This window comes from Macaca nemestrina, chromosome 15 (assembly GCF_043159975.1).
Source record: "Macaca nemestrina isolate mMacNem1 chromosome 15, mMacNem.hap1, whole genome shotgun sequence".
NCBI classification, from domain to species: Eukaryota; Metazoa; Chordata; class Mammalia; order Primates; family Cercopithecidae; genus Macaca; species Macaca nemestrina.
In genome coordinates, this window is record NC_092139.1 from 107,786,346 (window position 1) to 107,799,317 (window position 12,972).

Genomic DNA, 12,972 nt, shown 5'->3' on the forward strand with positions numbered 1-12,972 from the left:
GAACTCCTGAGCTCAACCGATCCTCCTGCCTCGGCCTCCCAAAGTGAAGTGCTAGGATTACAGGAGTGAGCCACCACGCCTGGCCTAAAGGAATTCTTGAAGCCGGCTTGCAGTTTAACAGGACCTGGGGATTAATTTAACCCAAGATCCACTGAACATTCCCACCCCTTCTATGAATTCCAAGACTAGTTTGGCTGCTCTGAAAGAGAAGAGAGAAAACTAGAGTGGTTCACAGTTTTACTGCTGCAGCTGTACCTGATCAGATGGTAGGATTACTGTGTAGTTCTGAGCATTTCAAAGCTGTTTTGGAGGAATTTGCCACTATTTATACCTTGGAAGGAAAATAGTGCTGTAGGTAACTTCAGCTAGATAATTTCAGATGTTGATTTTAGAATTGACTTATATGTTTATTTTGAATACATGTGCACCTGATACAGAGGTTCACAGCCTGGCAGAGAAAGTAATGCAGCTGTTCTGTAAAACCTAGATTCAGGAGTACTTGGAAAACTGCTCAGTTTCCTTAGCTTGCCTATCCTCTGCCCTAATTCCTTTTTTCCCCTCCCTTCTGAATACAGGCAGTGTCTGAGACACACTGCCAAGCAGGCTAGGGACTGAGTGGCATGGTCTCTTTCTAGCCTTGTCTGTTAAGGAGACATGTAATGTGCAACTTTACAGGGTTGGCACAGAATTTGGACTAATGATAGATCCAGAGAAGAGGCTGTGTTTTAGCCTAAGCGGAAACTTTAATCGGAATAGGGAACTAAAAATTAGTGTTATTATCTTGATAGTCTCTGCAGTTGACAAAAAAATTAATGAATCCTGTCGTCCTCTGAAGTGCTGAGGGTCAGACATAACCACGTAGCCTCGAGTTCTCTGTAAGGGCCAGACCCATCTTGGAGGCTGCAGCTAACTTCAGTTTTTACCAGTGCAGTTAATTAGGGGACACATCCACATTCAACTACTGAATTGCTGGGATTCCATTGGGATTCGGTTCAGCTTATGTTTATTGGACTCTACCCAGTACCAAATTCAAAGGTGTGTTAGACATAGTCCTTGCTGTCAAGGAACTCCTGCTGAGTGAAGAAAATGGACTCGTGGATATTACCAATATAATGTGTATCTAAGAGGAGGAACACATTGTCCAACCAGCGAGGGTACAGAAAATTTCTAGGAGATAACACCTAAAGGAAAAGGAGAAGGGAATAGGCAGGGGCTCTCAGACATTAGTGTGTATGTTGTGAGTAAGAAAACTCTGTGCGGTCATGAAGAGGTCTCTGGAGAGGTCTTGGATTTTACCCTAAAGATAGTTATTGACTGAATTTAGGTGGCGAGATACCCAGAGGTCAAATTTGCTTTTTAGCAAGAAAGACTGCTGCGGTGTATAGTAGAGAGATAGGGAGACGAGTCATAATATTTCTAATTCTCATCACAATTCCATCTGAGATGTATTGACTCAAACACTATTAAATAAAGTAAGTCCAATAGAGGGGACGACAGATAGCAGGGCAGTGGCAGTGAGGTGCTTTCAGATTCCCTGCGGCACCGTCTCAGCACCGTGCCCTGACATGGGGCTGAAGCTCTGACTTACAATCTCTAGCTGTGGGGAGTGGAGCACGCTGTCCTGGACAGAAGTATTGGGTTACTGTGAAACTAAGGGGCCAACTTCCAGACAGTGCCAGCTTTCTGACAGCACTGTAGATGCTGGTCCCAGATGAACTTCTGCTGGGCTCGCCATTGCTTTGAGCACCAGCACACACGTAGGTAGCTCCAACCTTGAGGAGCATTCCTTCTGCATTTGTTTGTGTCATTGTAAAATGAAGGTGCTGGCCATTTAATATATATTCCTATATCTCTACATTCAAATACATGAATATATATTTCAGAGAGAGATTCCATCATGGAATAAATAAAATATTTACTGCATTTTTTAGCAACTTGCTATGAATTGATTTTGAAGAGACTATTCCAGCCATTATGGGGGAATGGACTGGGGAGGAGCAAGAATAGGAACAGAGAACCAGCGAAATGGCCCCAACAAGCAAGAATGACAGTAGTGAAAATGAAGAATTATGGGTAGATCTGAGAAGCAGATTTTGAAAGAGGAAATGATAGGACTTGCTGATGGACTGATATGAGGGGTTGGGTGAGAAATTCATGACGGATGTCAGGGTCTGACCTAAACACCTGGGTAGAGGGTGATGCCCTTGATTGCATGAAGCCTTAGTAACCACTTACCTTTATTGAGCATGTGTTTGGTATCCTGCCCTCTACTAAGAGTTTTACACGTATTGCATTTAAACTTCAAAAGAACCCTATGAAGAAGGTGTTGTTAGTGTTCCCAGTGTTGGTTGAGGAAGCTGAGCTCTGAGAGGTTGGGCTGCGGGCCTAGAAACAATAGCTGGTGAAAGGAGGAGCTGGATTTCCATGAGGCCACCTGTGCCACTGCCTCCTGTGGCATCTTGCTATGAGCATACAGCTCATTGTGATTTTTTTCTCTTTTCAGGGTTGTGGTTTTTTGCACTGAATGTAACCTAGACTCATCTTCACGGGCTTGTGTTGCCCCAGGTACTGTCAAAGGTAAGTTTTTAAAATATGTATCTACCATGTATTGGCAATAGTCTTCTCCTTAAAAAGAAGAAAATACTTTTTCAAGAACATTGTTGCCCTTTTACCAAGTTCTTACAGGAAGATATTTGTAAGGTGACCATCATACCAGCCCCTTGCTTTCCTCCTATGTGGTAGGTCCCTTTAAAAAAAACTGGTATTTAGATGGATACTGACATTTGGTGCCTCATGCTAGAAAGCTACAACTTAGTTATTATGTGAGTTTTATGTGAGTGTACCCCTAGCGTCTCTGTCTCTCACCTTTCCCTGCCGCAGTCTGTAGTCCACATTACTGCCAGGGTTCACTTTCTGAACGATGGATTTACTCAGGTCACTCCTTTGCTTAAACAGCCCTCATTGCATCCAGTTGCTGCAGATGTTGTCCCACAGATCCCTTCAAAACCTAATTCCAGTCAAAGTTTCTGGCTGCTTTTTTAGTGAATCCTTATCTGTAAGCCTTAACGGACCACTTTCTTTTCCCTAGATATATATAGTATTTTTTTCATGGCTTTGTGCCGTGGTTGATGCTTTTCTCTTTTTAGAGTTTGGAAGCAGGGAGAAGAATGTGACTATCTACTCTCCTTGTTGTATTTTTCCTGTTGTCTTCTTCTCCCAAACTCCCTTGGCATAATTTCTTTTTCATCTGTGTTCTAAGAGCACCTGTTGTTATTACAATAATAAATTATTCAATATTTTATATTAAAGTTGTTTATTTGTATCTGTCTCCTTTACTAATATATAAACCCTTTGAGACTGCTTGGAAAGGAGCTAACCTATTTTTAATGCCTAAAAGAGGCCCCCACAAGCAAGAAAGGATGACAGCAGTGAAAATGAAGAATTGTGGGTGGATCCGAGAAACAAATTTTGAAAGCAAAAATGATAGGACTTGCTGGTGAGCTAATATGAGGGGTCCAGGGTAGGATGAGAAATTCATGATGAATTTCTCCCCAACCCTTTGCTAGGCTTATGTGCCTAGTGTATGCACCTTGTCTCTTGTAGAGACAGCCACCTACCTGAAGACAGTAGCTGTAACTATAGCCACTGCTAAGGTCAAAATACTGTGTGACCTATGGTTTTTGAACCTCCCAATTCAGCCTCAGTAGTATAGAGCAATAAGATAAAATGCTCTTAGACACCTTACTAAGAGTTCTACACACATTGTTTAATTCACAGCTCTTCCTGCACAGCTTTACGGATGAAAATACTCAGGATTATAAAGTTAAATAACTTGCCCAAGATCGTACAGCTAATAACTGACAAAGAAGTACAATTCTACATTTTCAAAGGCATAGCTCATTCCAGCATAACACACTATCCCAGCACCATCTGACATGTGGTAGAGGCACAGTAAATGTTTATTGAATTGATATCTATTGCATCTTAAAGAAAAAGCACTGTAGTTGATTAATTCAGTCATTCTTAACATAGAAATTTATTGAATACCTATTAAATGCCAGGTATACAGTTTTAGGTAGACTGAATACAGAGATTAACAAGATATAGTGTCTGGTATTAAGGGGTTGACAGTCTAATCCTTATCATATAGAGAAATCTATGTGAGTAAATAAATCTAATAAAGTATTACAGATCCCATAATAGAATTCAGACAAGATCCACTGGGGGCACTGAGGAAGGAATCATCATTTCTGCCTAGAGATGGATCAGGAAGTAGTTCATAAAAGCTAAGCCTTGACTGGAAAGTCGGGTCTCCCCTTGTGGCACCAGAGGAGGGAAAGGCAGAGGGAGTGATAACAACAAAAACATGGAAACCTCAAACAGTCTGCCATATTGGCAAAGCCGTAAGATGTTCATTACGGCTGGAACAAAAGGAATGGAGACCAGGCAGATGAGGCTGGAGAGACAGGTGAGGGCTGGATCCTGGAGGGCTTTTGAAAATATTAACATATTTGGCAGTTTTCATGGAAGAACTTGCACAGGTACTGTAGAACATTACTTGTATTTAGTTCTTAACATTTGCTGAGTCCTGTCATGTGTGTGGCAAGCACTGTGCCCGGTCAGGACTATCCACCACCAACCACAGGTCACAAACCGGTGACTGCTCCAAGTTTAAGTGAGGTGCAAAAACAGAAATTTAACACTTGTGTTGGCCACACACGGTGGCTCACGCCTATAGTCCCAGCACTTTGGGAGGCCGAGGCAGGCGGATCACTTGAGGTCAGGAGTTCCAGACCAGCCTAGCCAACATGGTGAAACCCTATCTGTACTAAAAATACAAAAATTAGCTGGCGTGGTGGCACATGCCTGTAGTCCCAACTACTTGGGAGGCTGAGGCAGGAGAATCACTTGAACACGGGAGGCAGAGGTTGTGGTGAGCCAAGATTGCGCCACTGCACTCCAGCCTGGTCAACAGAGCGAGACTCTGTCTCTAAATATATACATACATACATACATACATACATACATACATAAAATAAACACTTGTGTTGTCTCATCTCATGATGGGACATGACTTGTCACTTTGGCACGACTTGTTCACCCCTCTAGTTTTCATGTAAGTGAGCTTTCCCCTGACTTTTTTGTGACTCTGTTAGCACTGATACATTAGACCCTTTGTCACTTCTTACATGGAACCCTTAGTTAACCATATACTTTTGCATTGCCTGTCTTACTTACCTTCTATTTTGTCAAAAGGAAAGTTGCCTTAGACACAACCATAAGCCATGCCTTCAAACAAGAATGTTATCAAGGTTTGTTCAAGAAACACATGGAAAACTAAGGACAGCTCCAAAACAACAAAAAATGAGAGCAAATAAAATAAAGGACAAAGATAAAAATAGGTATCAATATGACATTTAGTAAGTGGGCACATTACATGGTTTTAATCAGGAAAGATTTTTAGAAATAAAAACTGACTGGAGGCCAGGCACTATGGCTCACGCCTATAATCCCAGCATTTTGGGAGGCCTAGGCAGGTGGATTGCTTGAACTCACAAGTTCAAGACCAGCCTGGGCAACATAGTGAAATCCCAACTCTACCATAAATACAAAAATTAGCCAGGTGTGGTGATGTGCACCTGTAGTCCCAGCTACTTGGGAAGCCCAGCGAGGCTGAGGCTGCAGTGAACCGTGATCATGCCACCGTACTTCAGCCTGGGTGACTGAGTGAGACCCTGTCTCAAAAAAAAAAAAAAAAATACTGAATAGATTAGAAGGGTAGAGATGTGGATTGGTGATGAGGGGAAGGGGTTTCCAGTGGGGTATGGGCTAGGATATATATAGATAGAGATTAGCATGTTGTGTGCTGAGAATGGAAAGATTTGCCTGCGTGAATGCAGAATATAGTGTGCTTTGAGAGTAACTAGAAATGAGGTTAGTGAAAAGCTTTGGAAGTAAAAGTGTGTGATTAATGCTGTGGTAATGGAATAATTTGGAAGACAAGGCTGATATGGAAAACTGAACTTAATTCTGAGGAGGATACGTTTTAGATATAAGTTGAGATCAAAGGGTATCCAATAAGTAGTATTCTCTTCCCTGCTCAAGTTCTGAACCAACAGAGACTTAGGACAAAGGAGTAGGGCAGATAGCTGGAGATCAAAATTTCACGTTTATCATTCATAAAGTTGCCATTGGAGAACTGGCTTAAATGTAAGGGCAAGCAGACTTTTTAAGACTAGACTGAAGGACTTAACAGGTTTATTCACCCAGCAACACTAGTCTGGGATAGACCTGCCTCCTAGTCAACGAAAGGAACAGAGCAGAACAGGTGCCCCCAAGGGAAAAGGGAGAGAAAAGGGCTGGACTATGCAAGCCTGGTTCCTTCTTCCAGACACACTCATCAGAGAAGTGACTTCACCCCTGACAGCCTGAGTCAGGGATATAAGGCCAGGAATATGAAAAGTTGGATATTGTCCCATGTGGAAGGAAGCATCAGGAACAGGGAAAAAAGTTTTCCTCCCCTAGCTTTCCTTCCTTCCTTTCCTTCCTTTTCTTCCTTTTCTTCCTTTCCTTCCTTCCCTCCCTCCCTCCCTCCCTCCCTCCCTCCCTCCCTCCTTCCTTCCTTCCTTCCTTCCTTCCTTCCTTCCTTCCTTCCTTCCTTCCTTCCTTCCTTCACCAGAAACCTCTTAATTTTCATTTTCCTTTTGAATCACCTATATAGGCCTAGCACAAGCAATGTAAATGTGGAACTTCACTGGTTTTGTAATGCATGTGTGCTATTTGAAATTCAGCTGCTTTGCAGCTTATATGCAGCGAGTAATTGTTCCACTTTCTGACGTCTAAAAGGCCTGTAGGAAGAAAGTCTGTTTTCCCTGAAGTCTAATCTTTCCTCAGCCATGCCTGCTTAGGAAAAGCTGCGCCGGCATAATTCAAGGTCAAGCAGCAGCCTTCTGTACACTGAAGCCACCCAAGCCCGCTAATGCCCTATTCCCTTTGCTGAGGCCAGCACGGCTGGCATTTGCTTGCTAGGCCAGAGCGGCCGGTGTATGCTGAGACTGCCTGCACAGCTGATATGTAAATGAGCTTTCAGTACCAGCATCACCACCACCACCACAACCGTCTGTGGCTTGTTTCTTGATGAGGCCTGCAAAGCCCCCAACCCTTTGCAAAGGCTTATGTGCCTAGTGTACGCAGTCTTGTCTCTATAGAAACAGCCACTTACGTGAAGACAAAGTTGCCATAACTACAGTCACTGCTAAGGTCAAAATACTGTGTGCCTATGGTTTATAAACCTCGAATTCAGCCTCAATAGTTAAAAGCTACTGTGTAACTATAAAAACAACAGTAAAAAGCCTAATATAAGCTTCTACAAGAAAATACTGTGCCCCCTCATTAAAGTCCAAGGCCCAAAGTCCTGGCCTTAACAGAAGCCTCAAAAATGCCACATGTGTTTTACTCCCTTGAATTTTAGTTCGTGTCTATTTATCAAAATTTGAGTGCCCTGCACCCGAGGTTACGGTCTTTGAGACCCAATAAATAGCACTCTCCTTCCCTTGACTGGGCTCTATATTTTGATCTTCCAAATGTCCTCCTTTTTAAAAACTTACATGCAGCAAAAAATTGTTACACTTTCCATTTTTCCCTCCTTTTTAAAAGGAGGGCATTTGGGAGACCAAAATACTGTTTCTCTGACTAATAAAGCTGTATTGGACCACCTGTTCCTGCTGCCACTGCTATCGTGTGTGCCGCTGGGCAGAGGGGCCGGGCTTAAAAAAAAAAAACAGCTGTATTGGAGAATGTGGCACATCTGCAGGCCGGTGAGCTTAACACTGAACTTCATAATCACACAGACTGACCTACTCATGGGTAGTTGTGAGGGTCCTGTGTCTGTGGGTGGAGGAGGAGAGGAGAGTGCCTGCTCCCCGGGGCAGCTGGCTTCCAAAAGGAAGGAAAAGAAAGGGCTGAGCTCCACACACTTTGTTTCTCCTTCCAAACTCACCATTAAAGTAAGATCCTGTTACCTTCTCTGGAGTGGATTGTGTGCAGGTGGAGAGGAGCCAAGGGTGGAAATTCAGGAGCCAGGAAGAAGCATTCCCTTTTCACAGCGTGTCCAAAGGGAAATGGAGATCACTGGGGATCGGACCCTGAAAGAATAAGAGCTCGGAGTAGAGAATGCCTTGTGAGTTGGTCATCTCCATGTACTTATTAAGTATCTATTATGTATCAAGTGCAAATACATTATCAGTGAATCCTCAGAATAACTATTATTCCCAAGTTTTGATAGGGAAGCTGAGACTGAGACGAATTGAGTGATTACCTCAAGGTCACACATCCGTACACATTCAGGTCTGTTGGACTCTTCGGTGACGGCCACAGCTCCCCCTCCAGGTTCCAGTCACTGCCCCTTCCCCTTCAGGCCTAGCAATAGTAAGGTTCCCCACTGTTGTCAGCCACTGGGTGGTTCACTAGCCTTTGTTGGTTTCCCTATTTCCATTCTAACGTGTTGGAAAATTGAGGGCTGGAGTAGTAGAGAAGGTAAGACTTGGGCCTTGGTAGGATCTTATTAGGAGACAATGGATTTTAAGAAGTGAGTGTAGGGGCAGAAGTCTTGGTTAAAGCCTTGGGTAGAAGGTGATAGCATAGGGGAGGAGAGATGACAGTGTTCAGTGTTGGGGGGTAGGGAGGAGGAGTCGGTGAGGGGAAATAGCAGTGATTGTCGGAGAAGGAGAGAACTAACATGGCCAGGTGAGTCAAGCTAGAAAGAAACTTAAGAAAAATAGAACAGCCAAATAGGAGAATCCAGAAAGGATGAAAGTAAAAAGATTATAGCTGAAGGAGAAGCCAGCAAGATGAGAGCAGTGCCCTTTCATAGAAGAAACAACCACTGCCAAAACAACCACTGCCATCCCTTCTTCCTCTGCCGACCTCCTGTCTCCAGTCAGTGCCTCCCACTGGCTTAGCCCAGCCAGCAGCCAGAAGATAAGGAGCCCAATGATGGTGTCCCCTGAGGCACACCGTCAGGCAGAGAATGGAGTGGGGCTCTGGAGGGAGCAGACAGTACAGCCCCAGACCAAGGAGTGTGCTGAGCACAGGCCTGCAAGCATGAATGGAGTTCCAAGGAGTTTTTCTGGTTCAGCTATGCCTATGATGCATCATCTATGAAATGCAGTCTCTGTTTCAGTGAAGTAGGAGAACTTAAAGACATCTGTGAAGCAAATTACACATAAAATCTTTCTGGAGATATTACCGAGTTTTTCCGGTGTTATCAACCTAATTTTCATGAAAAGAGAACTTTTTTTTTTTTTTTTTTTTTTTTTTTTTGCGCAACTGTGATAAGTAGGTGAGGGACAAAGTCGACTAGAGAAAGCCTGTTTTGACTTGCTGTGAGCATCGGTCATGTGTTTGACAGAGGGGATGGGCAATGTTGATTACGTTGGGAGTGAGTGAATGAATATCAATTGAGAGCTTCTACTGTACTGATTTTACACTTCACATCACATAAATATGCATTCGATCCCAAAAAGACCTTGCTAGGTAGGTGAGCAAAGTAGATATTTTGATATTTTGGTAACCCCTTCCCACCCAGGGAGGAAACACCCTGGATGTTTCCTCATCCAGTAGATGAGGAAACAGCTTCCTGGAAGCACCTTCTTAGCCATGAGTCTTGGCTGGTTATAGAGAAGTCTGCACCAAAACAGATCATCAGGCATTGTGCATTAATAGATTTTTCTTGCAAAACACACTACCAGCATCTTTTTACCCTTTTTTTTTTTTTTTTTTTTTTTTTTTTTTTTTTGAGACAGCATCTCACTCTGTTACCCAGGCTGGAGTGCAGTGGTGTGATCACGGCTCACTGCAGCCTTGACCTCCTGGACCCAACTAGTCCTCCCACCTCAGCCTCTTGAGTAACTGGGCCCACATACATGTGTCACCCCACCTGGCTAATTTTCGTGTTTTGGGTAGAAGTGGGGTTTCGCCATGTTGCCCAAGCTGGTCTCGAAGCCCTTAGCTCAAGCGATCCACCTGCCTCGGCCTCCCAAATTACTGGGATTACAGGCATGAGCCACTGCACCCGGCCTTTTTTAGTTTTTATGTTTTGTAGCTATGAGCTTTAAAGTAGCTGATAGGTTTGTAAATATTCGTACCTGTATTATAATGGAGATTTGTGTCATTTGAATAATGATTCCTCAATAGGGCCAGGAGTGGTGGCTCATGCCTGTAATCCCAGCACTTTGGGAGTCTGAGACGGGCGGATCACGAAGTCAGGAGTTCAAGACCAGTCTAGCCAACGTAGTGAAACTCCATCTCTACTAAAAATACAAAAATTGGCGGGGGGTGGTGGTGGCGCCTGTAGTCCCAGCTACTTGGGAGACTGAGGCAGGAGAATCGCTTGAATCCAGGAGGTGGAGATTGCAGTGAGCCAAACTCACACCACTGCACTCCAGTGTGGGTGACACAGCAAGACTCTGTCTCAAAGAAAAAGAAAAAAAATTATTCCTCAATAATTACATATGTAATGAATTCATGAAAATGTTGTGTAAATTTTTAGTAGTTTCCGTTTGGCACATTTTAATTCGTAAAATTTGAACAAACTTTTTCTTGACTCATTCTTTGGGGAAAAATTAATTACTTTTTACTGTCTTGCCCTATAAATAGTCTCATATAAAAATAAATTAACTGACATTTAGTTTATTAAGCACATTTCCTAAAAATGAAAAGTGGGGCCAGCCATTATAGTGTACTTTAATTTCAGTTACAAAGAAAGCAGGAATGTTATTCATAAATTATAAGCCCAGGAAACCCTGCCAATTCCAATAGCCTTAGCCTAATACCCAAGCACTGTGACCTGCAGGGGCGGAACAACAGGTGTGCCGCTTTGCTCACTGCCATACTTTCTTGCAGGTCAGTGTCTGCTGTGAGAATTTCGCCACCATCTCTGCCAAAAGCTAAATGAAATAGGGAAAGAAATCTAGAGCTATTAATATCCCAATGCTGGAAACCTGTCCTACTTACCCTTCTCCCCCAAGGTGGGAAAAATTCCCTCCCTGCTTCTCTCCCTCCCTCTTTCTTACCTTTAAGATGAATGTGCGTAGACACACACACACACACAAAGTTACTCAAAGTTACTTCACAGTGTCTGTGGCCTTAATTGAGAGAATTTCAGTCGAAACCTTTGAAAAAACAAAATTTTGCCCTGAATTCCTTACATACTTTTTCTCTTCTCTCTTCTTTTAGGCAGTATTTTTGTGTTTCTGCAGAGTTTTGCACAAAATCTGTTCCCATGCAAACCAATGAGGGAGAAGTATCGGAAGAAAGCAGTTCCAAGGTCAGTAAATTACTGAAAGGTACAGTTTGAGTAGAAATTGAACAATAGAGGCTGTGGATGAGCAGAATGGGAATTTCATTTTACATGACTGTAAGAATTCGATTGATTTAAATTAGAACCTAACCTAAGATTGAGAAATATTTTTTCTTTTCAGTGTACTTTTTAATGCTATATGCTCATTTAAAACAATTTTACTGAACTACAGAGAACTTTATATTTTTAGAACACTAATACTATGTCTTTTTAAGTTTGTTATGAAAGTTACTCTAGGTTTATAAAAAATCAGAAGTATATATATAAAGTCAAGAGTCAAAGCTGGTCCCCTGTTCCTGCTGCACAGAGGCAGTTGCTGATAATTTTTAGGTGTTTTTCTATTATAAATTTTATTTTGTTTTATTTTGGATTCAGAGGTACATATGCAGTTTGTTGCGTGGGTATGTTTTGTGATGCTGAGGCTTGGGGTACAAATGATTCCATCACTCAGGTTGTGAGCATAGTACCCAAGAGCTTGTCTTCGAACCCTTGTTCCCTTCCTTCCCTCTCCCTTTTGGAGTCCCCAGTGTTCACCGTTTCCATCTTTATGTCCACATGTACCCAGTGTTTAGCTCCCACTTATAAGTGAGAACATGCAGCATTTGGTTTTCTGTTTCTTTGTTAATTCATTTAGGATAATGGCCTTCAGCTGTATCCATGTTGCTGCAAAGGACATGATTTAATTCTTTTTTTTTTTTTTTTTTTTTTTTAATAGACTGGGCCTGGCTCTATTGCCCAGGCTGGAGTGCAGTCACACGATCTTGACTCATTGCAGCCTCTGCCTCCCAGGCTGAAACCACTCTCCCACCTCAACCTCCTGAGTAGCTGGGACTACAGGTGCCTACCACCAAACCTGGCTAATTTTTGTATTTTTTGTAGAGACAGGGTCTCACTTTGTTGCCCAGGCTGGTCTCACACTCCTGAGCTCAAGCAATCCACCCGCCTAGGTCTCCCAAAGTACTGGGATTACAGGCATGAGCCACCCTGCCTGGATGATTTCATTCTTTTTTTATGGCTGCGTATTATACATTTTTAAATGGTAATTTGTTTGCTTTTTTTTTCAATCTAAAGCCTAAGAAATGTTATCATCAAATCTTATATGTAAATATATATAATAAATAAAAATAAATATATATGACTCTCTATATAAATCCTGTATATAAATATTTATCTATATTTTTGTCTCTATCTGGCTCCATGTGCTGATTTTCCTTGGCTGCTGCTTAACATGGTTACATGAGACCCTTAGTATTACTTTTACTTCCCTCTTTGTCCATTCAGAATTGTCTGTAGCTCTTCCTGGGAGCTCTGAAACAACTCTTTCAGTTTCTTTCTGGATGTCCCCTCTACGGGGCTGTGATCTAGTCCACAGCTTGGGTGGAGGGACAGATGTCATCCCATCCTCTTGGTTTTCCTTTCCCATCTCACCAGATTTCTTTCTTTCTGTAGCCAAAGCACAAATTTATAGACTTTCATCAGACTCATCTAGACCCTGAATCTTGTGTAGGGTGAGTCAGAGCCTGTGAGGTACACACATGCTCTAGGAATCTCCCTCACACACACATACACACACACACACACACACAGAGGCACACATACCCAGGACACCCAAG

At 42.6% G+C, this 12,972-nt stretch overlaps 1 protein-coding gene across 8 annotated transcripts in view; it reads left to right on the plus strand.

Annotated features, from left to right (window-relative positions):
- LOC105464406 (trinucleotide repeat containing adaptor 6B) overlaps positions 1–12,972 on the plus strand; it is a 298,465-nt gene that overhangs the window by 72,335 nt on the left and 213,158 nt on the right. For 6 of the 8 annotated variants that reach the window (XM_011712269.3, XM_011712268.3, XM_011712279.3 and 3 more), the window contains exons 2-3: positions 2,504–2,577; positions 11,236–11,326. In XM_011712269.3, coding sequence (XP_011710571.1) covers positions 11,282–11,326 — 45 coding nt within the window. In that variant the 5' untranslated portion in view covers positions 2,504–2,577; positions 11,236–11,281. Of the gene's footprint in view, positions 1–2,503; positions 2,578–8,032; positions 8,180–11,235; positions 11,327–12,972 lie in introns of all 8 variants that reach the window. The other 2 variants (XM_011712270.3, XM_011712276.3) reach the window with 2 other exon arrangements.